This window comes from Centroberyx gerrardi, chromosome 13, assembly GCF_048128805.1.
Source record: "Centroberyx gerrardi isolate f3 chromosome 13, fCenGer3.hap1.cur.20231027, whole genome shotgun sequence".
Lineage (NCBI taxonomy): Eukaryota > Metazoa > Chordata > Actinopteri > Beryciformes > Berycidae > Centroberyx > Centroberyx gerrardi.
The window spans coordinates 9797383-9822104 of record NC_136009.1 but is presented as its reverse complement, the minus strand read 5'-3'; the positions used below and the strand labels follow the sequence as shown (position 1 = coordinate 9822104).

Sequence of the window (24722 nt, the reverse complement as noted above, 5' to 3'; positions counted from 1 at the left end):
GACCTTCACTGAGAGCTCAGGTACACTCCAGAAGATGTCAAACCTGATCTGAAACGGCTCTCGAGAGGATCACTCGGCTCTACCGTTCAATCAGCTTTTCATGTGGCGTTCGGCAATACTCAAGCACCATGGGCCAACAGTGACGGAGGGTGGCTAGCTAGGCTGGATCTTCATTAACTGAGGAATACCAGACATCTCACCATGGATTTGAAGGAGATTCTCTCCACTCCAGAGCAGCTGTGAGAGGGACCAGACGGGGGGGGATTGGACATTGGAAGTTGGAGGATTAGCTAGCGCGCTGCTAACCCATGGTGGATCTGCTGTGAGCGGGACGACGGACTCAGCGGTGGAGGATGTCAGCAGAGGCCGAGCTCCAGCCAGGTGTCAAAACCAGCCAGAGAAGGGAGTCCAGGAGGATCAAAGGTACGTAAGATTCACCTTCAATATGCATCAGTTGCAGCGGTGGCTAATTACCAAAGTCCCTCTTCTCTCCAACTATAATGCATTAGTACAACAAACAGTTCTGGAATTGGGGTGACAGTAGCATGTACAAGATAAGGGTCATATGATGTCTACAACTGTGTTCATGCACTATTTAAGGCTGATGCATTATGCTGAGGAAACGTACTGTATGCTTACACAATCCACACACCAAGGGAAGGCGAAGGGATTCGAGGGCAAAAGGAAGTCAGGACAAAAATGGAGGATGGTAGGGAACGCTCCCTCTGCATGTTTGGCAATATAACCGTGAGTCATGTTCAGACGGAGCGAAATAATGTAATAATGACTACATGGAGAGAAGCTCCACTCAGTCAAGCCTGCCGAGAAGCGCCTCTGCCTCATCCCAGGGATCCAGATGTAGTAACAGCTATTCCATGTAGCCCCAGGGTTTGGTAGTGCCATGATTTAGGTGTCATGGACGGGGTAATTCACACCCTGTCGCTTTGATGAACAGCATAAGTGATGTAATAGGCCGAGGCAGCCTCAGAACGTTCACCGGGAGATTGAAATGGGATTGAATTGGCTGAGAGGAAGAAAGAGGGAGAGATAGAGGTAGAAAGAGCGAGAGAGCGTCGGGAGGGAGGGAGGGAGCGAGAAAAGGACGCTCGCCCCTCTTTCCCTCCCTCCCCCCCCCCCTCTCCCTGCCACCCTCCCGCTCTTCATCCCCTCTTTTCCCTCATTTCTCCATCCATGAATAAAGCCACTCCAGCGGCAGTCCAGTAAATCTGGCTTCTCCGGGCCGGCTGTAACGAGGCCGCGGGGCCAGGTCCTCTGCGGCTGTTTCGCCGGCTCTGTCGGCTCGCTCAGATAAATGGCCGGGCTGGAGGAGGGCCCATCGATTTGAGTTAAGTGGAGGGGGGAGAGAAGAGCGAGGGGCCTATTACACACGTGGCCATGCGGCTCACCGGAGGGGGCTATCAGCGCAGGCTATCAGCCCCTGACTTCACCGTGTTAATCACATGTGCTGCAGGGACCATTGTCACAATCACCAAAGATGCTATTTAGATCCATATAAATGGAAATGGGGCAACATCAAGATGGATGCGGACTGTCATGCAGCGCAGCCAGTGGCGGTGGTGAGCTGGCGGGGGGCAGGTGAAGGACCTTCTCAAGGATCAGGCTGATGGCATACATTTAGCATTTTGTTTGTATTCATGTGGCTGGGTAGCAACTGGAGCAGCCAATGTAGATTAGCATTAATGTGAATGCTGTGCTGCTTATTTTGCTGCTTTATACTTCTCTCTTCAATAGCACGTTTCACAATGCTTTCCTTCATCCTTTTCAGACGAATAGAAAATAGAACATATAGGGTGACGAGGAAATGGACACACACACACACGACCCAATTCAAGGAGGAGATGGCGGACGCTCACTAGTCTTTTTTTGTTTCCCCATGGTCACTCCTTGCCAAGCCATTAGGAAAACGCCAGCCCTCACTGCAGCAAAGTCTGCCTGCTATGGTAAAGCCGAAGCTCCCCTCTACCCATCGATGCAATTGCTTTACATGCGTGACTTTACTCCATCTCCATAGCAACTGTTGCTCACCCACTGTAATCTGTGCACAAAAAATGATTCATTTCAAAGAGAGACACTCGTAAAAGGAGGGGAGAGAGAGACGGAGAGAGGAAGGACAGAGACAGCAGACAGAGAGAGAGAGAGAGAGAGAGAAAAAGAGAGAGAGGGAAACAGCACGTTAAATCTCCAGTCACCTCTCATATCTATTGCATTGGCAGGGTTGTAAGATGCTCTAGTCAATACCAACCATTTTACCCTAGTACAGCAGCAGCGGACTCTATCTTTCTCACAAAGCTATTAGCTAATGGTGCAACGCCATTCCCCACGTTTGGCCAAATCATTTGATGGTACGTTTATCCTACTGTTCCATCGCACTGCTCCACCATTAATGTAATGATAGTGTCGTTGAGCCCTACCTAAAGAATGATCCTGCCCATCACCGCCCGGCACGCATCAATATCTGTATGTAAGCCGATGTACTATCCACTGCATTGATGATGTGCACAGTACCCCTCATTAGCTCAGTAATTGGTCTAACGATCCATCATTTAACCAAAACCTCTATCTTGCGATTATTGCCGAAGTTGAGCAGCGTAATTCTGATGTCGGAGCTTGTGCATCGGTGCGGGTTTGGGACTAGGGAACACGCGCCGCTGTTAATGTTTGTAAATGTGTATCTGTGTGTTTGCTGAGGCTTATGAATGTTATTTTGTACACATGGGGGAGGCAGATGGTGGGGACAGATTTGCCCTAGTCAGACCTCCACTCTCTATACTGTTCCTTTAAGTCATCAGCCCCCTACGCTGACGGGACCGGCACTCAGGAGACAGGCTGATACAAAGTAGGAGAGTCTGTCACGGGCGCAGACGCGCAAGAAGAACGGCTAGTACTGCACATGACATGTAGGTGGATGCGTATCTCAACAGGCAATATTCTTCTCATTACGGATAAACGATGAGCGTATGTGCGGCATATTGGCAGACAGGGGCATTGACGAATGAAAGAGACAGGCATACATGGGTACGCACTCAAAAGGTTCAGAGGTTAAGCTGCCTCGATGCCCGGCTCCCCAACAAAAAATGTCTTGTTGCCAAGTCCTTATATCTGGAGGGGCACTTCTGACTCTCCATCTGTTGCCATCTGTCCCTTCCCTGTCCCCATTCTAGTGTGGTGAGGAGGAGGGTGCGCCGCTCCGATCAGAGGCAAGCCCTGAAACAGTATGGAGCGAGGCTAGCAGTAATTGTTCTCTCCATGGTCCTGGTCCAGGGCCTGTTGTCTCAGGTGGGCAACTGTAGCGTTTGATTTGGATCCTGGCTGGTCTGTTCTGAGCTCCGTTACTACAATGGTGGGCATGTAGTTGTGCCATGTAGGAGGCTAATACACTAGACTGTACTTTAGGCAACACTGTCAGACGCAGTGTGAGCCGCGTCAGGCTTACAGGCCAGAAACACTGCGAGGACCGCTCAACCTTGGGTTAATTGTCGAATCCAGGAAGCCGGAGGAATATGTGTCACCCCCCTCCCTCCCTCCCCTCTCTCCCTCCCTCCCTCCCCTCTCTCCCTCCCTCCCTCTCTCTTCTTCTTTCTTCCAATGTGTAACAACATGAAACAGCGTGCCCCGCAGCTCTTTAGTTTCCAAATACAGTGCACTCACTCACCGTGATCTGAACCCGGAGCACGTACTGTAGGAGTTATGCCACTGTATCAACCCTCTCATTCGGTATGCAAGCCCTACTTTTTTTTTTTTTTTGAGGATCCGTGCATAAATCTCTAAATCTCTCCTGAAGTGTTATTAGGTGAAGTGGCACGCTGTGTATGTAAAGAAACAAATGGCACAGAACATCTGGCGAAGCTCATCGGAGAGAGAGCCGCTGAATTGGACCGATGATGTTTAAAATGCAATTGGAGCAGCATGCATTTTGCATGACATTATAGAGTGTATGAGTCAGTAAAATCCGGACGGGAATGCATAATACTGCATGAAAAGAGTATAATTATGAAGAAGGGTTTGAATCCGGTATAGCAGTAGGTAGTCCACCCTCCTTTGTATCTGTCCTGCAGGGTTTTTCCAAACTGGGAGTGGAGCGGTGCTGCCTGCAGGCATGTAAAAAGTAGGGCTTCTATCATGGCTATATATCTATATGTGTTTCCAGTGAGTTTGTGCTCAAAATGGATCCTTAAAACGGGCATGTTCATTCCCCTACATTGTTGCAGTATGCATGCCAGGCTGAGTCTAGTTAATGTTCAGAGGTACACAGCAGCTGTATATAAGGCTCATTATCCTCTGGCAGGGAAACAAGTCTGAATTAGACCCAGATTTGACATTCACTTACTTAGAGACTTTAATGACTTTAGCATCGTCAAGCCCTCCCCCCCCCTTTAGAGAATTGTGCCCTCATGAATTAGTGAGAGGGTGTGCATAGCCAAGACAAGAGCCTGCGTTTTGAACCAAGCCATTTTTTTCCCCCATTTGCGCAGGCCACTTAATTTGCTCTTTTTCTAAATTTGCCATTTTTCTTCCGATTTCCCCCCCCCTCTCATATCTCCTACTTGAAAGTCCCGGGAAGACGTTTTCATTGGAATATGCAGGGAGAGAAGGAGGAGAAATTCCATTTGTGTTGGGGGGAGATGTAGCATGGATGGCAACGCCGTGTGTTTCTGGGTGGAATAAGCTCATTTGGTGTAATATGGTCTTAGAGTGCTGCCTGACAGTTTCTGTTAGGGATATTAAAGCTTGTCCTCTCCTCGCGCGCGGCTTAGCCAGCCACTTAAATGTGCAGCTAACTGATGTATGGGCTCATGACCTAGAATAGAGTGCGACGGGGGCCTGAAATAGTGTTAAATTCTCCAAGGTGCGGGTGACCTTGATTTGAAATGCCACTATCTCTTTGTGCGAGCGCGGCGGGAGTCGGCGTTAGCGCTGACAAAACCCCCGTACAGGTTATGAGGAGATGGTTTATTCACAGCAGACACAGACGGCAGCGCTCAAGGGCCTCGGACCCGCGTAATCAAAACAGTAAAGGCGGCGGCGGCGGCGGACAGCGGCAGAGACAAATTGAGAAAGGTGTCAGTGTCAAGGTGGAGTCGGGGCGTCTGGAGAGAATGACAGACAGACAGAATAATCAGGAGGGAGGGAGAGAACCAGAGTATAAAGCCTGAGGCCATCCAGACGACCCCCCCCCCCCCCCACACACACACACACACACCCCTCCCCAAACATCCAGACACCCCCCCCTGCTCTCACACCACCATCCCACCACCTTTCTGCCACCACCCACCTCCCCAGCATCCATCACCCGCGGAGCGCCTGGTGGATTGTGGGTGAGCGCTGGACCGAGATGATTCCTCTCAATAGCGGCCATTCAAGCTGTTTGCCGCCGCCAATAGCGCCCATGGGAACCGTGGGCGTGGGCGTGGGCGTGAGGTAGAGGACAGAACCCCCCCCACCCAGCCACCCCATAACCTTCCACCCCTAGCCGTGTGTGTGAATGCCCCACAAGGCCTCGGGATAGGTGATGTCACAGTGTTTTTTCGATGCTCCAATTGTTTCCTCATTTGGTCTGTTTGTCCACTGGCTGTAAGCAACTTCGTTTTCAATTTCAACTTCAATTTTCTTTCAGTCTTGGCCGCTGCTAATTTGCTATTCGTTCTGCATTTCCTATTCCATAAATATTTATACCGCAGCAGCTCATTCACATACACACACACACACACACACACACACACACACACATCACTCGCCTCTATACCGCGAGCAGGGCCTGATACTCAAGTTATAGGATTCAGTTGAGCTCACACATCCTCGTTTCCTGTAATCACTCTCTCTCTCCCTTATTTCTGTTCTCTCTCTCTCTCTCTCTCTGTCTCTGTCTTTCTCTCCCGCTGCAGGTCAGGACCGCAGTGAGGCGGGGCTTATTAAGCGTTTCCGTGGAGATGGCGTGCGCTACAAGGCCAAGCTGATCGGGATTGATGAGGTGACAGCGGCACGCGGGGACAAGCTGTGCCAGGACTCCATGATGAAGCTGAAGGTGCGGACTCCTGTGTGTGTGTGTGTGTGTGTGTAGAAGTCTGTCTGCCTGTAGGGACATCATCGAGCCTCTTCACTCATCTCAGTCAGATTTGGAAAAGGCATGCTCGGGCATGTCTCTATTGTCTGTTTGAATGAGTCATGGGAGCTGTCTTGTCCTGTAGCATCTGACTCACTGAAAGTAAGGAACTGACCAAATGGAGCAAATAAAAGTCTAGCCGTATCTCTGCATGGCTCTGTGTCATGTAGACAGCTACTGTATTGTATTCACTGCAAAATGGAAGGGGCTTTGTACTTCGCTTTCCCTCTGATAGGCTGCCGTATTTTTAGTATTGCTTGGAGTTTAGAGCTCTCCGCGTTTATTCATACCGCTTTTTCATACGCGTTTTCGACCTTGGAGGCAAACTGGCTTCCCATCCTAAGATCCTTCAAGCAGTATATCGCTTTAGTAGAACATTCTCACTTTTTAGCGCAGTACAACCCTGTGACTTCAAGAGGAGCAAACCACCAATCTGTCTGCCTCTTGTATCTGTGATCGTGTCAGTCGCAGCCTTCTATTTTTAAAGCCAAAACATAGTTTGTGATGTCATACTTCTAGCACACATGCAAACTGCGACAATGTGACCCAGATAATATTTTTAGGCTGTGTTCTTTATAGAAGTTTGCGGGAAGTAAATTAGGTTACGTGCAAACCCTCGGTGGCAAGAGTCAGGGAAAAGTCTGGTGATTTATGGATCATAGAAGGTCTGATCGTGTTGGAGGGAGACAGTTCTTGAACTTGTTTTGCATGTGTATGTATGAAGAATTGTGAAATATCACTTTGAAATGAGTGTGTACTCTGTGTTTTCCTAAAGTGCGACGTTTCAGTATGCTTCCTCCTCTCGTAACATAGTTTATTTCGTATCCTCTTAAATGGCAGCTGTGTTTAGGCTCTCCAAAGTAACGGCAGGGACGTACTTATCACTCTCTCTGTTGGATAAAAAGAGGCACCATAAGCATCTTTGCAGTAGGTGGGTACGGGATAAATCCTCCTCCGAAAGAAGAACGCATGCATGGGTTTCTGAAGCATCTTCTTGCGGAGTTTGCCGGGGCTTAAATGTGTGGGAAGCCCCTTGAGAGGAACAACGGACTATCGCCAGCAGGCAAAGCCTCTCATCCCCCATATCCATTCTAAGTGATATGTCCAATAAAACAACTTTTTTTCCCCTGCCTTGATATGACATTTCAACAGTATAGTCACCGCCGGCCGCCAGCCAGTTACAGTCAATGGAGCAGTCGATACCGGCCTGCTATTATCTGGACAGGGGATAGAGGAGGGGACGGGGTCTCTATTGAGCTGCCTCTCGTTGCCTGGAGGACTAATCCACCAAATGGAGAAGCCAATCGCTGATTGACAACAGCCATCGACTCGCTCTCTCTCTTACTCCCGTCTCTCTCTCTCTTTCTCTTATGCCTCTTTCTCTTGCTTGTTCTCTCTGTATCGTCCTCTCTTAATCTTTCCCTCTCTATGTGTACATATAAATATACATGTATGTATCTGCTGTATGTGCGTATGTATGGATGCGGCAATGCAGCACGCCCGTCTTCCTGCACCTCAGACTCCCAGACTGATGACAGAAGCAGCAGAGCTTGATGGTGTTCAATGCAATTTATAATGGCCTGTGTTTAGATCTCAGCTCAGCTTTATAAGAGGGGGGTGAGGGTGGGTGGGGTGTACAGGAGAGGTCTCAACGTAACTGGGCATTCAGACTTGTCAGAGGCATTCAGCACAGCAGGCAGGTCTTTCTTCTTCTCTTATCTCCTCTCCTCTTCCTCTTCTCTTCCCTTCTCCTCTCTTCCCTTCTCTCGCAGGCTTTCGGTACATAAAAGACACGTCAGGCACACGGGTCATGCCTTTGTACGCGTCAAAAGGAACACGGTGGAAATGTTAACTGTTTTTTCGTTAGAGTTGAGAATATGTTAAAAAAAAAAAGAAAAGAAAAAAGAGCTGAGATCCATGGGAAAAAATGTACTTCAAAGGCTCGGGTGGTTGTTCAGTCAGCAGGATGCGGAGTTGCCACAGCGAGCCGGTCGGTCAGCAGCGCGATCCATTCAGTCAGCAAATCTCCACCTTTATTGTTGTTAGCTGGCACTGGCGTGTGTCACGTTGAAGAGCGGCAGACCGACTTCAAGAACGGGAAAGAAAAAGGCACTCGGAAAAAAAAAGGCGGCAATAATAATAATAAGAGTCGCTGCGGAAGGCAACGTGCGAATTCCTCAGAGAGTGAAGCTTCAAGAAAAGGCACATGAAAGAACACTCTGTCCTATTGCACCTTATGTAACTCCTGTCACCCCCATCTTCCCTCCCCCCCTCCTAATCTCTCCCCCCACCTCCCACTGTCACACTCACCTGAGTCGGAAGAGAAGAAGGCTCACTGTCTCTCACGCCGAGCTCATATCCTTTCATCTCCTCATTTCTTTTTTTTTCTTTTTTTTCAAATCTCCTACAGGGAATGGCGTCCTCGGCGCGTTCCAAAGGGGAGCACAAGCAGAGAGTCTTCTTGACGGTCTCGTTCGGCGGGATCAAGATTTACGACGAAAGATCAGGGGTGAGTGTCGTGTCGGCGGCGGGGGCCCCGTGGCGGAGCTCCACCGCGAGGCCCCTGCCAGCTGTTGCTGTGAACCTACAGCGTAGGACATCCAGAGGGCAGACGCTCGCACGGTTCAGTTCACAACGGCTGCCAGAGCCGCCATCTTGTAAGCCTGGCTGGCACGCCGCACGGTTGACATATCACTACCACCGCATCACCTGCTCAGGGAGAAGGATGTACAATCCACAAGGTTATCAGATTAGGAATTCTGCTCAAATAAAATGCTGTGCTTTTTCATCACCGCATTTACCAAAATACAAATTTATTTTCAATTATCAATCAAATACAAGCAATAACATGCTTGTATCTATCTATAGGACAATTTGCCCTTTAGCCACTAAAAATTGAACTGGGCAACATTAAAATGCAGGTCCTGCGCTTGATATTTGACCCTGAGTAAACTGCTTTGACATATAAGACCACGATTCGCTGCAGGACCTACTTAAGATCACTCAGACCCTGGCTGTCCGCTAATGATAGCGCAGTGAGCGATGTTACGGCGATGTTATGAGACGGGCTGTTTCCCCCTCCATCCTGGCTTCCTTCCCCCTGGAGGACTCGGAGGCCTGCTGTTCCATTACAGGATGATCGAGGGGCTCCGCTCTCCCCCGTCCTGGGGCGTAGCGTTGGCTAGATAGGCCCGCTCTGCTCATCAGCGCTAACCGATAATTAGCGCTCAGTTCCACCCCTTAATGATCATCGCCGCTAATGCTAATTACACCGCCGGCTCCACCTCAGCTGTCGTTAGCGCTAAACTGATAATTATGCAATGCCGTTTGTCCCGCGGCTGCCGACCCCCGCCCCGCCCATCAAGCATCGATCCCCCCCAAAAGAAAGACCCATCTTTGATAGCATCCATTTTCAATATAGTAGCGGTGATAGCGCTGTGTCTTTCGCCGGTAATGAAAGAGAACATTAAGCCCCCGTGCCCCCCTCACCCCCCCAACCAACCAGCCCCACTATCTCTGACAAGCTCATTTGTTGTTTTGGAAATCGTCCCCCCTAATGCTCCGTTTTATTTACTGATTACTCCCAGTAAATAACACTCCACACTTAATATCCCTCTTGAGTTATTATGGTTAAAATGGGGGATCATCGCAGCGCAGGCGGTGTCAGCGAGCATTTAGATGGAAATACTTTATGTAAAGCTGACATGATTCTCTGTCGTGTAGAGTAGAGGAGTCATATTAGTTTTATATTTCACATTAATCTGCAGCGTTACTAGCGATGCGCCCCACTGAATACGTCTAACATCGGCTAATATTCAGATGAAAGCGCCACCCTGCGCCTATAAGCTTATCTTTGCTATTAGTGGAGCAGCAGGTGGGTTTGAGTCTGAGTGGCAGCCGAACTGCTCTGTGTATGTGTGTGTTTATGTTTTGTGTATGTGTCAGTGTTTTTTATATATATATATATGTATATGTTTTGCCTGGTGTTTTTGGGCTGCCATATGGGTCTGGTCTGGCACATTGTAAATTAATCTTTATACATATGCACAATACACACAAACAGATTCCTTTGAGGTGTGAAAAAATCCTAAAGATCTGTGAAAACAGAACTGTGGCTCGCCAGTCTAATTTGGTGTTACTCAAGCACTAAATTCACAGCATCTCGTAACCTGCTGAGAGATATGAAAGCTGGAAATAAATAAGCAGAGAAGAAAGTAGTAAAAATTGGCAGTTCTTCTGTTTGAGGCTAGTCCCTGTCGAGGACTAAGACATTTCTACCACCCTATCTGACACAACGGCAAAAAACAAACAAACTCCTAAATGCTGCTGGATTATATCCTTGATGACAGAACACCAGTTCTTTTCCCTCCATTTGAGCGAACTACCAAGTGCTGTGCAACATAGATTTGTACCCATATGAGAAACTAAACCTCTGCAAGTCAACAAAAAGAGACTCCCTCTCTCACTGTCGGACACTTTTAGCCTCACTCTGTGTTGGTTGGGGGTGTTTTGCTTGTACACTCTTATATGCACACACAGGGTTCAGAGTGGGTTTGACTCCCTGCCCCTATCGCTCACAAAGAAAGCATTTTGTATTGAAATGCAATATCAATACAAAATGCTTTCTTTGTGAGAGATAGGAACGAGGCATTTCTCTAAAGCGAGGCAGGATATCAAATAAGAAAGACATGCCCTTTCCATCCTCAAAACGACAAGAAGATGTAGGTGTGGCGTTGCCCTTTTTTTGGCCCCCATAAGATGTGTGCATGGCCCTCGCTGTACAACTCCACCTTTCTGCCATCTAGGTGCTCCTGCACCACCACTCAGTCCATGAGATCAGCTACATTGCCAAGGACACCAGGGACCACCGGGCCTTTGGCTATGTCTGTGGGAAGGAGGGCCACCACAGGTTTGTGGCCATCAAGACCGGACAGTCGGTGAGTACTTGTCCCAATAGAGGCTCTGCAGCTGCATCACAAATCTACTAGCAGCCACAGCTGATGCAGGTTGAGAACTGGCTATGAAATAATAGCTAGAGATAAAAGCTAGTCAAGAAAAAAAGATACTAGGAAACTGTCTTGTACTTAGCCTTTGCCCCATTGGTACTATTTCTACTCTAAAGCACTACTAGTTGTAGTTTGAAAAGCATCAGCTCAGTTAACCTAAGCAGCTAATTTTTTGGCTTTACAGTAGTTAGCCAGCAGACTAATCTAGCAAAGAAACCTATGTTAATGTTAACATGCAATTAGCCACTGCTCACGCTAGCAAATCAGATGTGTTTGCAACAAGACAGTGATAGACGAGTTCATAGATACTATGATTTGCAAGCTAACAAGCTGACATTATTGAAACACAAAATCGTTCCATTTTATCAGTGGAGAAATGACCACTTCCCGATCAAAAACAGCAGAAATTGAACATGTCTTAAATTCTGTTTAGACAGCCAAGTCGCTGTTTAGAAATGCAATCAGCTCTTCTCAGCCATTGCTGCCCAAGAGCTGACGACCTCCAATATGGCCGCCAGAGTGTTGCGTCACCTGAATGTTCTCTTTTTAAATGCTAATTGGTAGTTTTTGACGGTTATCCCTGAAAGTTTTTGGATCAATTATTACCACAGATTTGAAGAAAATGTCAGGCTGGAACTTGGTCATCCCGATGCTCGTCTTCCTCCTCCTCTGCATCTTCTGGATTGTCCTCATTTTCTTCTTTCTTTTCTACCTGATCTCCTCCACCCACTCATCTTCATCTTCCTAACACTGCTCTTCCTCCTCTTCTTGCCCTGCATCTCCTTCCCCTCCTCTCTCCTCCTCGTCCGATTCCTCCTCATCCCCTACCTCCTCCTCACAATCCTCCTCCACCACATCCTCCTCTTCCTATTCTCCCTCCTCCCTCTCCTCCTGCTCCTCATGTCCAGGCGGAGCCTCTCATCATTGACCTGCGCGACCTGTTCACGCTCATCTACGACATTAAGCAGCGGGAGGAGATGGAGAAGAAGGCCCAGAAGGACAAACAGTGTGAGCAGGCGGTCTACCAGGTAGGATCAGGGCGCCTGCATCCTTGCTCTCTGCTTGACTACCCATCCCACGGCGAGATCGCACCTTATAACTCAGCCAGCAATTCATTCACACGACAAAAATCCCAACACTTTCAAGCTTCTCCTCAAGTGGCGTCTGATGGCGCATTGCAGACTGCATTTGGCTGCAACACAGATTTCTATGTTGAATATCTGAAGATAATGGCAGAGTAACAGGTTTTGCTTTCTGTTCACTAGAGTCAGGTATGTGTGATTGGAGATGTATGTGTGTGTGTGTGTGTGTGTGTGTGTGTCACCAGGGGCGACAATGTCAAACACACTATCAGTCTGCGATCATGTTTATTAGTGCATGCGTGCTGGAAAAGACAGAGTGAGGCGAATGCTTTCTTTGAAATAGAACGAGAAGAAGTTACGAGGAATTCGGGTGTTGTTTCGCTTTCTCTCCTTCCTCCACTTATTTCCAATTGTGTATGCTTCTGCTGTGCTGTATTCATGATGGAAAACATGCCTTGTTCTCTCCCCCGCCGCCCCGCAGACCATCCTGGAGGACGAGGTGGACGATCCGGTGTACCAGGTACGTCCGCGAGCGCACAGACGATCAGAACAGGAATGAAACACCGCTGACCTTGACGCTTCTCTAGCTTCACTGGCGCTGTTTTCACTCGTGATTAAGTCTTAAGCTGGGAATCAGAAACAATTAATCCTCAACACAAATACCTTCTCCAGTCACCGATCTGCTTGAATTAATGATTCATGATATTCCACCATTCCAGTAATACACAGTAGACCATCCTAGTGGACAGTTTTGTTCAACCATTCGACTCCCATTTGCCAGTGCAGTGTTGTAAAACCATATTTTTTAAGTTGATCTGTGTCAATGTTCTGATTTCTTCCAAAGACATGCCCCCCCTGACTGGTTGTTACCCCCCTCGCCCTGTGCATTTGGCTGAACATGAGTTTCTATTCGTTTTGCTCACACTGAATACAGACAACACTAACTCTTACTCTGAATGCTATGTTCAGTGGTACGCCCAAACCCTCCAAAATCATCTCTGTTCTTTGCTCTGTAGCTGTTTATTGCCAGTAAAACACACATTCCATTTGCAGTTTTTGATTATGTTGATGTTGGTTGACAAAACTCCATAAGAAACTGTGGCCAGAATCTTAATTTGAGATCCATAAATGAGACTCTCAAGCATTTATGTCGACCTCCGAGGAGCTACTGACGGATTTGAGGACTTGGAATATACTTCACTCATGGATCTCAAGCGAATATTCTGACCTCCGGGTCTGTATTGTAGTGATGAGGTGGAGCTGCAGACCTCTAGACCTCTAAGACCTCCACATTGCCTTGAACTACTGCCTGACCTATTATACTTGTGCTCTTTCCTCTTCCCACCTCACTCTTTCTCTTCTTCTTCTTCTTCTCTCTCCATTCCTTTCTCACACCCCATCTCCCTTTTCCTCTTTTTTACGCCCTTAACATTCCCAATCTCATTCTGCACTCCGCCCCATCCTCACTCCCTCCTACTTCCATTGATTCTCGTCATTATCCCTCTTTCTCTCGTTATATCTCTCTATTTTATATGCCCAACCTCTCTCTGTCTTCTCATCTCATTACTCTCATTATACACCTCTGTGTTTTGCCCACTACTTCTGTTCTGTAGTACATAGTGTTTGAGGCTGGACACGAACCCCTCCGTGGCCCCCAGTCAGAGGAGAGCGTTTATCAGGTACAAAGACAAGCATCGCCCCCCCCTTTCCTCCCTCCTCATACCCTGTGATAGATGACAATAGTAACAGCACTAACTATAACTACATAGCACCTTTCTCAAAGTTACAAAATGCCGATTGTTTTGTAGATCAAAACCAAAGGAATTCCTAGAGACGCGGCTGTAGATCAGAGGTGTGAGATTTCTGCTGGTTCGACAGTATTTCGCCCCGGCTGAGAGATGAAAGGCCAATATTTTGCCATCCTAGAAGAGAACAAAACAAAGCATGTTTGCTGTGAGATCTATTATAGAAGGCTCAGTTCATTTTGAGAGAGAGAAAAGCAAGAGGCGGCTGGTTTATGTAGAAGACGACGCCTCAAACGGGCGCAGCAGAGTCAAGGTCAATTGTTCGGTCAGGATAATTCACCCAAAGCTCATATGGTGGGCTGCTTTTAGATATCCACCACTTTGACCTTTTGCTTCACACCATTTGAGGGACCAGTGTAGGACTCTAGGGACCTGTTGTGTGGTTTAATCCTATCCCCCTCCCTCCTCTCTCTCTCTCTCTCTCTCTCTCTCTTCCTCCTCCTCTTTTTTCCCCTCTTTGTATCTCGCGCTTCTCTGAAGATGAAAGATGCAGAGAGAGAGATTAATCACTTGCCATGCCATTTGATCTCAGAATGAAACAAGATCAATAGACTTGGGGAAAACGTAACCGAAAGCCAAGTCAACCAGTCGAAAGAGAGAGAGAGGGAGAGAGAGAGAGAGAGATAGAGAGAGAGTGAGAGCAAAAGATGGTTCACTGTGCTTAATAGATAAATGTGAGAAAAATATACAAAGAAGACCAGAGCTGTGGCTTTCTCTTGTTGTCAGACGGAGCTAGTTGAGACGTACCGCAGCAGAATTACAATAGGCTTCCTTAATACCCAAAGAACCAGCACGCACAATCTTCAAGCATTGTTTACAATCAATATTGATTTAAGTAGAATTGATTCAATGGCACAACTGTAGAATTTGCATAGCGCCATTGCTCTAAAACATCACAATACGTCTAAAAAAAAAATGTTTGTATGGACTAAATCTAAATTGATGCAGTAATCTTTTTCTAGCTCGGTAGAAATGTGTCAGTTCTTGTAAGCTCTTTGTTTCTAAATGCCCAGCCTGTTAAAAAAAAAAGACAGAAGGGTGTTGCTCTGTTACTTATTCTTCATTTGAATCGACCTCCAATCCAATGCAGGTCCCAACCAGTCAGCAGAAGGAAGGGATCTATGATGTCCCAAAACGCCATTTCATGACTGTAGGTGTTTTTGTTTTTATTATTTGTTTCCTCACTCTCCTACTTGCAAACCTCTCTGTAAGATCCTCTTGAAGGAAATGCCTTAAGCCCCCCTTCCTTCCACAATGTCCATTTGCAATGTTTTTGTGCTGCTGCATTTGATATTTTTAGTTGCGCAGTATGTAGATTTTTGCCCTTCGTGTTACTCACAGTAAAGCATCAGCGGCTTTAGATCTAGTTATTGCCTACAGGCCCTCATGAAGATCTCCTGGGCGACAAACAACTCAGAAGGGGGTCTGCAGGACGTCTGCGTTCGCTTTCACTTCTCTGTTGATGATGAAACAAAGCTAAATCGGTCATGCCTAGCCTGCTCAAAGAGATAGGACTAATTGATTGGTCAACCAAAGTCAGACATGTCACCAATTTCACAGGACATTAGAGAGGCAGGCTTCGCATTCGAAAATCCAATCCTACGCAGAATTTGATACGACCAGATGGCCTCGACCAAATCAGTTATGGTGATGGTTCTGTTCGCTGGTCCCATTTGACTGGTGGTACTGAACACATGGGGGGTTGTTCCATCTTCCTCAGAGGATAAAAACGAGAGGTTTGTGGGTGGAGTGGGTGTTCGGCCGAGCTGCATGCAGCGTAGCCACAGCTCCATACAATCAAAGCCATCGAAGACTCATAAAAACTGCACCGTAATGGACAGCAATATATTTTCTCCAGGGAAACTGATTCCGTCAGATAACGGCATACTGTACAGAGCGCCTTTTTGTTTTTTGTTTTTCCATTCAGCAAACTGAAAATATATTTCTTTCCGTCCTGGTCGATTTTATGAGTTCTTCCTCCCCCCCCCCCCCCCCCGCCATGCAGTGACCTTGCTATTGCATCTCTCGCAATCATAAATAAAAACATTTATTCAAGCCTATTTGCCAAACATTCACCCAGAGAAAAAATTTTCCACGCGACTTTTGAAAACAGCCCTAGCAAAGTGCCTCTCTCTTCGCTGTTTGTGTGCTTGTTGCTCAGCATATCAAACAGATAAACTGCACCGGCCCTCGCTATCTCACCCAAACAGCCCATGCCAGTATAAGTAGCAGCGCTTCCATATCTCTAAGTGTTACTGCTTGTCTGTTCATTCAGTTGGAGCTTTTTTTGAGAGCCTAGAGCTCCCCTGATGTGTGTCAACGCCTGCAGGGAGACCTCTGTGTACAATCCTAATGCTTACCTTTTCCAAACTCTGACTCATTCTGTACCCCTCAATGGTTCTAAAGTGCCATGCAAACTGTGAGATCCATTATGTCCCCGCTTATTCAAAGAGGACATAAACAGTGGTATACCCCCCCTCTCAGCAACACTGATTGCTGTAATTTCCCCCCTGATTCTTTTCTTCTTTTTTTTTTTTTTATTATTATTCGTTGTGTGTTTGTAAGTGTACATGCATCCGTTTATTTATAGCATGCAAATCCTGTGCGTGTCCTGTGTGTGTTTTTGTGCTTTTTTATGGTGATTCATTGTCCGCTTGTGCATGGCCCCAGAGACTGTAACATACATTTCATGCGACTTACCCATTCCATAGTCTCTTAGAGAGGCTGTGCCCCCCCTCTCTCCCCCCCCCCCTCCCCCTCCCCACCCCTCTTTAGTGTAGTGCGAGAGGAAGACAGAGGGGGCTGAAGCGGGGGTCACGTCTGCCTATATAGGGTGCGGTGGCCTCGCCGTCTCGGCCGGGTGGTTTCGAGGAGCTTCTTCCTTCACGTATTCATTCATTCAGCGGAATAGAACGCAAACCCCTCCGTGTGTATCTGCTCACGGAGTGGAATCAGCATGATAATGCGTCACAGGCTCTCAAGGGCCTTCTTGATTGGCAGACATAAGAATATCTAATCAGAGCCTGTTTTATTGGACTGAATAGCCTTTTACCCACTCAATTATAGCAAGCCATGAAAGATTCATTTTAGATCCATTTTCTGATAATGGAACGAGGGGGTGGTTGTTTCTTGCCGTCCGCAGCACAACTGCCTTTGTGAATAGATTTCACGTCCCCACCTACCCACCCACACAACCACCATGCCCTATTTGGAGATGAATCCGAGGTTTCTTGACTGTGCAAATCTCATTGTCATGATGTATCACTTTTGCTTTCCTCTCTTTCTTTCCCTCATCCCCCCCCGGTTCGATTCACAGAATATCAACCACTTTGATCTTTTCGGCGACATGTCCACTCCTCCCTCGGTGAGTACTGCAACTGCCACACAAAAGCAAACCCTCCTCCTGCCTTCTAGAGTTTGTAGAATCCATACAAGTGTATAGAACTGAATGGAGACTTTGACTTGTGGCAGGTTTACAGTATGATCATGATTGCCATTGGTACATGGATGGACGTTTCGTAGATGTGTCTAAATACTGATGCATCTTCATATATTACAATCATATCTGTAATGTTATGTATGTATTGTATTTAGGCAGTAGGAGTAGTTGCTTTAGCGCCACCACAGTCGCAGAGACATGAATCAACTGAATATTCTACTGTACAGTGCTGCAGATAAGGGAGAAATGTCTGCAGTGATTTTTGGGTGACTTTGACAGTGGTGACATCTGTGTGTGTGTGTGTGTGTGTGTGTGTGTGCGCGTCTGTGCCTTTCCTCCCAGATGCCTCCATCACCTGCCAACACATTGGACCCGAGCAGGAGCAACCGCCAGCAGCAGCACCCCCCTGCTGAGATGTACGCCCCCTTCAGCCCCACCTCTGTGCCCTCAGGTAGCACACCAGCATGAAACATTGCCATTTTTCACAACATAAAACATAAAGGCACAGACTTTTGAGCGAATGTTTTGCTTTGATGTTCAGCAATTCAAAACAAAATGAATTTCCTATCTCTCATGTTTTTTTTTGCACTGGATCAGGACCACGAAGCAGCACTGTTGTTTGTGCTGGAAGCCATTTAGACACTGTAGAGCTAGGTTTCTTAACCTAAGGGACAGGGCCCAAAATAGGTCATGGGGCCTATTTGAGGTTCCTAAAGAAAGACACTATATTTTTCATTTCATAGCAGCGCATAATGAGCAGGTGAACATATATAGGCTATAAACATGCAGAATATGCAACGTGTTTAGAGCTCAGTGCTCTTTCTGCTGCTTGTTAATTTATGCACTTCTGAAGCTTTAACAATTTTTTTACGTTGCACAAGTAAGGTGGTTCAAATCCCTTTATTTTGATTGTAATCACTGGAGAAATGATTTACATTGTGCTCATAATAATAATAATAATTTCTTCCTTCTTTTATCAACACACTGATTTCCTCCCCTCCCCACTCATCCCCCTCCTCTCCTCATCCTCCTCCTCCTCCTCCTCCTCCTCCAGGCTACATGACCATGGGCCCGGTGCAGGCGGCCCAGTGGGCGCAGCAGCCGTTTCCCGGCCAGGCTCAGACCCTGGCCTTCCCGGTGCAGGGGCCCCTCCAGGTGGCTCAGGTCCTCCCCGGGGGCCAGCCGGTCATCTGGAGCCAGGCCAACATCTTCCCGGCCACGCAGCAGCAGTGGGCGGCCATGGCGGCCTACATGCCGGCCCAGGCCGTGGGCGTGGGGGGCCACGCCATCCCGGCCGCCATGCTCCAGGGCCTGGTGCCCATCACCACCGTGTGCCCCCAAGCCTGCGACCTGTCGGCCCCCTCCTCGGCCATCACCAGCCCCCAGCACACGGCCGACCCCGCCCTGCTGCAGAGGCAGCTGAGCCTGGGGAAGGAGGGCCTGGGCGGGGACTCGGACGCAGGCGAGGGCCCCTCTACGTCAGGAGCCGGAGCCGCAGCCGCAGCCGGTGGTGCGGGAGCTGGTCTTGCGTCAGCGGCGGTGAGCAGGTGCGGGACCCCGGGCCTGGTGAACGTACCGGACACGCTGGTCTGCAGCCAGTTGTTGCCGCCCTCGGCCGCTGCAGCCCAGGAAGAGGAAGGCAGCTGTAGTGACCTCGACCTCTCCAGGATGACCTTGAGCCCGGGCACATCCACATCGCCGTCCACTGACTCTCGTGAGCGTTCTCACTAATTGTGCTCCTACATAATCATAGCTAATGAATTATAGAATTGTTACATCTTTATTCTGACTGAACACACATCTGTATCACTTTCCTTGAAAAGCAGGAAGGCATTAAAAAATCTCAAATCTCAGGTGAACCACTTCCCATAAACAGCATTTACAAAGTGCCTCACAAAAAACAAAACACAGTTACTATGAAACAGCAATAAAATGGAACAACATAAAAGCGGAAATAAGTTTTATTTCCGCTTTTATGGTGTTCCATTTTATTGTTCAGTTTCATAAAAGCAAGTGTGTTAAAGTGTGTTTTAACAAGTGATTTAATAAAAGATACTGATCCCAAAATCCCAATGACCTTTTGTCTTTCGGCTAGACCTTGGAACAGCCAAATGGGCCCTGCCCCTGACACACCTAACCCTGCCTTAAAAGTAACCAAGGCAACTGCTTTTAATGAATGGTGCTTTGTCTGATAATATACAGATGTGCAGATTGACAGATATGGCGGAAATAGAAAGAGAGGGGATGACATGCAATAAAGGTCAAAGGCTGCTAACCCTATGTCCTCTAATCTCATGCATATCTTTCTCCATGAGTTCATTGAATTCAAAACAAACTCACATATGGCCTCCTCTCTCCCTCTGTTCCCAGCATCCACCCCAGCCCCGCAGCAGAGCTCCTCTTCGGACTGCCCCCCCTCCCAGGCCAGTGACCCTCCCACAGATCACTCCCCCATAGACCCAGAGGGCAACCCCAGCAACGCCAAGGAGGAACAATCGGTGAGTGCCGTGCGCCGGGTCACGTCCCCGTCGACACGATTAATGGATTGATTTAACAATCGACTGACATGATGCTGTAATCCATCACCGGTTATTGTCAACAGAATGATCTTTTCTCAACTAGGACGTACATCACATGCACAAAGCAGCCCATCCGGAGTTTTCTGTGATTAATGCGGCCAAATAGGATTGATTTTACCTTTTTTTTTTTCGGAAAAATGTCAAGGCAATTGGGAACGTTGCGTGTAGTGCATGGTTTTGGCAAAAAATTACACATCAAAGGTCAAAGTTGATTTATGCGTTGACAAGTGCTTTGATTAGACCGTGTAATGCGGCGAAATTATGTTTCATGCAAATTGTGGCCCTTGTCATTTTCCGAAAAGATTGGACAGGTGGATTTCTGTGTTAACATGTGAGAGAAAAGAGGCAAATTGCAAGCCCTTACAATATCTTACAATATCTGCAAAACATCTCACCATCACCAAATCACATATTCCTGGAGGAGCTCAAAAGAAATTTAACAGCTATTCGTGAATGAAATGAAATATGAAAAATGAAATAAATGGCTTACTTTGTAGAAGGATGGCTTCTCTTTGACTGGTTTTATTAATCTATCTATCTATCTATCTATCTATCTATCTATCGCTCTCTCTCTCTCTCTCTCTCTCTCTCTCTCTCTCAGGTCTCTGTTGTTGCAAGGTCGCTCTCTCCTGGCCCCAGTGAAGCTCTTGATCCTCCTCAGGACCAGACCTGTCCACAGGAAGACAGCTAGAGAACAACGGACACTGAGTGGGTGTTTCTTCTCTCCTTCCTCACACACACACACACACACACACACACACACACTCCTCTCCTCCCTCCGTTCCCCTTATTATCTCGCCACTGTTTTCATGTTGTATCTTTTCATGTCTTCTCCTCCCTGCTCTTTTCATCTCCCTCGCTGCATGCTTACTCATTGATTCCTCTCACAATGTCCAAGTACTCCTCTGCTCTCCTTTTTTCATAACTCTGTTCTTTGTTCCTTTATTAGCTTATATTTTCATTTGTCAGTGTGTCTCATTCTTCCTTGTGGCTCAGCGGTTCGCTGCCAATTGGAAAAGGGCCTCGGTTTTAGTTTAACGGTTTCTGTCATTGTGCATCTTTGCGTCATCCAGACGGAGGAGCGCTGCCTTCAGGAGAGGGAAGGCACGATGTTGCCACCTGGTGGTCAGACTTCAGAACTGCACCAATGTAATGCTGCTGTCTTTTACAGGGGATGGAAGCTCTCGAGACCTAGATGGAAGCTCACCAGGAAGAGAAGAGGACAGCAAACTCTTGACAGGAACGGGATGAGTGACTGTGGACAGCAGCATCTCTCACAGCTGGATTACACAGACATGTTCTGTATTTTTCAACCATTAAAGGAAATATCGGCAGTTCAATCAGAAGCTGGCTAGCCTAGGATCTGCTTCCCTCCAGAGGCCACACTCACTCCTCAAACTGACAACCAGACTTTGGCTTTATCGTCCAATCAAATAACATTTCAACCAGGAAGTGACCTTTGATCTTTGGCCCACACACAGAACAGGAGGTTGTTGCATCCTCCTGCGATGGATTAGTGGGTTTATATCTGTGAGGACAAGTTCTAGGCCATGGTGACATGGACGATGCAAATCATTTTTTTAGACACTTTCACGAGGAGCAGCATCCTATGTGGTTGACCTTCAGTTTGTTAACTGCCACCAGCGAAGACTGCGCGCGACAGATGGACTTGCCAAACGTTCTCATAGTGTTGATCGACCGATTCGTCCATTTTGCATGAACAGACTTTGTGTGTGGATCCAGCGGACTCAACTGTGAGCAAAACTGTTCTCTACAGCTTCCTTTTCAGTCTAAAAAAAAAAAAAAAAAAAAAAAAAAGATCAAAGTATGATTTTCTTTTTTTCTTATTTTATAAGCTGTGAATTCTGAGTTGATGACGCCGAGTCATTAGAGATAGCGAAATGGCTTTGAGGCGTCACTATTGAAATCAAATTTGCCAAACATCTATTTTGTAAATAAGATCTTCCCGGTCCCCACACCTGAGCCTCTGTGCCATAAGATAGCTCTCTGCCTCTCGGACGCCAACTACCTGTGTTTCTCTCAAGCAATGCCCTACCAGCACCTCCATCTCTGACGTCTGGATGTTTGTTTTGCTTTTGCTGCCATTTCTTTTTTTTTGTTTGTTTCTGTTTGGTCAGTGACAATATGAACTGTGAATCTGTGTTACATAGTCATTCAAAAGTAAAGCCTGCTCTACCTGTCTCACCTGTTTCGAACTCGACAGATGAAAGAAACAACGGGGTCCTCAAACGCAAAAAAAATAGAGAAAAAAAGAAATCCACAGGCCAATTTCTTAAAAGTCACAGTCACTTTTTTAGTGGGTCGGGGGGACAGATTTTCCTGCACATCCTTGTTTTTAGATATTTTACATTTCCGAAATGGTGATCCCATCGTTCATGATTTGCTTTCAAATTCTGTATCGACCCACTCCTCACATACCTGTTTGGTTTCTCGATCAAATCAAATGAATAAGCCCATTCTGACACGATACGGCTTCATATACATGTACGCTCAGAGACTCTAGAGTGCATCTCTATGCCTTATCAGCTGTACAGGTTTTTCTGTTGTCCAGTCACTGTTCTTCTTGTCCAGTCATTGTATACAATAAACAGGTCATTGTTGTAACAAAGCGTTTGGGCATATTTGTAGGTCTGCTCCACTGAATCGAGATGGCCTAGAAGATGGCAACTTTATATAATATGAAACCATAGAGATATCACTATTAACTTCTAGACTTAAAATGAAGATGGTAACTGTAACCCTGCTCGTGTAAGAAAAATGAGAAATAGTCCAAAATATTTTGTAAATTTTATTTATGAAATCAAGAATTGTCATGGAAAAAGAGAAAAAAAGGACTTTTGTACGTCTATTTCTTCCCCATACACTGTACCCATCCCACTGTTCAGTCACAAATAAAATATCATGTGATTCCCACTTTTCTCCTTGGCTTTCTTTGTTTTATTTTACCTTCTGTCTTCTCATGATCTGCTGCAAAGACCATAGAAGCAGCCAACAGAGACTGCTCTCCTCACACAAATACTAGAGAACTCATGTAGTCAGTCATGGCCATGTGACTAGTTAGGAGAAAGTATTCATATATTATTATTATTATCATTATTATTATTATTATTATTAAGTATAGATTAGGTTACTTGATTACTGTCGCTTTCACTCATGGAATAGGACAGTGCCATTGGAATATCTAGGTATGTGTGTCCCTAAGAATCATGTACTGTTTTTACCAACATCTGGGTATGTAGTGTTATGCACAGGATTAAGCCTACTGCAAAGAATGACACATTTTAACACAATGTATTGTTTTTTTTTTTCTTATTTTGCTCTTCACTGAGTGTTCACAACTCCTTGCTACTGACGTAGCAAGGAGTTGTGTCATTCTGTAAAATCCAGATCGGTAAATGAAGGTCAAAGGTCATCAGTACACAAACATGGCTGGAGTGATTCGACCACATAAGTCTGTTACAGGAATTTGCACTTTTGCAAAGCATTGGGAAACGATGCCATGTTTATTCTGTCTTATCTGATCAGTGTTTTCTTTCCATTTTAGATTCATCGCGCATCTGCAAATGATATATACAAGTTTTTGCGATACTGCAAAGTGAATTGAATTGTTAAAAAGACCTAGAGATCCTAGATAAGTATTAAAAGGCTGTTGTACAGTAGATTCCTCATAGTCAGTGATGGATTTCCCAGATGCTTCTCTAAAATAGTTCCTGGTGAATCTTCAGTGTGTGTCCACTGCCCAGAGGTCTGGTGGTAAATGTACTCAGACATAGAACTAGCAATACAACACAGAGTTTTTGGCCTCAATACGTTGGATTCAGCTCCACCTCTGGGTCTGAGCTTAAGGTACTAATGGCAGCACAGAGTTCATGCCCCGCACAGTATTGACCAGTGTGTGTTTACACACAGAGCCGAGCGGTGAACACCCTGCTGTCTCCTCGCTCGCTGTCAGTCATAACACACCGCTATGCTTTCTGTAGTGATGCAGAAGATTTCAATCAATGTGCATTGCTGTCTCCTCCATGTCACTTTGAGCCTGGTGCTGCTAAGGTAGGAGTTTTACTTGTCTATGTTTAATACAATGGATCAAAGCTGTTGTTGACTTTCATTTGTCAGTTGACAGATATTGTTATAATTTCCTACGTTCAAATGTTTTTGAATAGTGTGTTGATTTCCAGTTTGAGCTTTCTGAGCATGATTGATTTCACAATTAGTACTAGATCTGCTGTCTTTTATCTGATTATCAGCACCAATATACTCTTACACCAATCTATTTTTGAGAAGCCCAAAGATATTTGATTCAAAATTGTAGAAATGATGTTTTTTTTTTGCTTGTTTTTTTTTATTTTTATCAACACGTTACAGTCAAGTTACCGTCACGACAGCCGGCAATGAAGATCCCAGTGTCCGTGAAGCTCGCTCAGCGGGTGATGAGGTGGTAGTTCACCCGGTGGACTGTGCTTTATCAGACTGGAGCGCATGGACTCGCTGTGACACCTGTCAGAAAAAGAGGGTGAGCAGGAGGATGATGTGTATAATTTCCCATGAGGGTAACTGTAACAAGAGGAGACCAGGGTTTGACAGATATGGGTTTTTGAAGACTGATACTGATATTGTTAGACTGAAACCACCGGTAGCAGATATCCAGCAGTCAAAAAATCAGAAGGAT

General features: G+C 46.5%; 1 protein-coding gene across 1 annotated transcript in view; it reads left to right on the top strand.

Moving 5' to 3' along the window:
• The first annotated feature begins 353 nt into the window (after positions 1-353).
• c8b (complement component 8, beta polypeptide) overlaps positions 354-24722 on the top strand; it is a 30052-nt gene continuing 5683 nt past the window's right edge. Inside the window, exons 1-15 of the mRNA XM_071918642.2 lie at positions 354-423; positions 5904-6043; positions 8532-8630; positions 10927-11058; positions 12036-12155; positions 12691-12729; positions 13823-13888; positions 15105-15164; positions 17331-17387; positions 17796-17904; positions 18508-19167; positions 19824-19951; positions 21106-21181; positions 24013-24103; positions 24419-24566. Of these exons, the coding sequence (XP_071774743.1) occupies positions 354-423; positions 5904-6043; positions 8532-8630; positions 10927-11058; positions 12036-12155; positions 12691-12729; positions 13823-13888; positions 15105-15164; positions 17331-17387; positions 17796-17904; positions 18508-19167; positions 19824-19951; positions 21106-21181; positions 24013-24103; positions 24419-24566 (1995 nt within the window). The remainder of the gene's footprint in view (positions 424-5903; positions 6044-8531; positions 8631-10926; positions 11059-12035; positions 12156-12690; positions 12730-13822; positions 13889-15104; positions 15165-17330; positions 17388-17795; positions 17905-18507; positions 19168-19823; positions 19952-21105; positions 21182-24012; positions 24104-24418; positions 24567-24722) is intronic.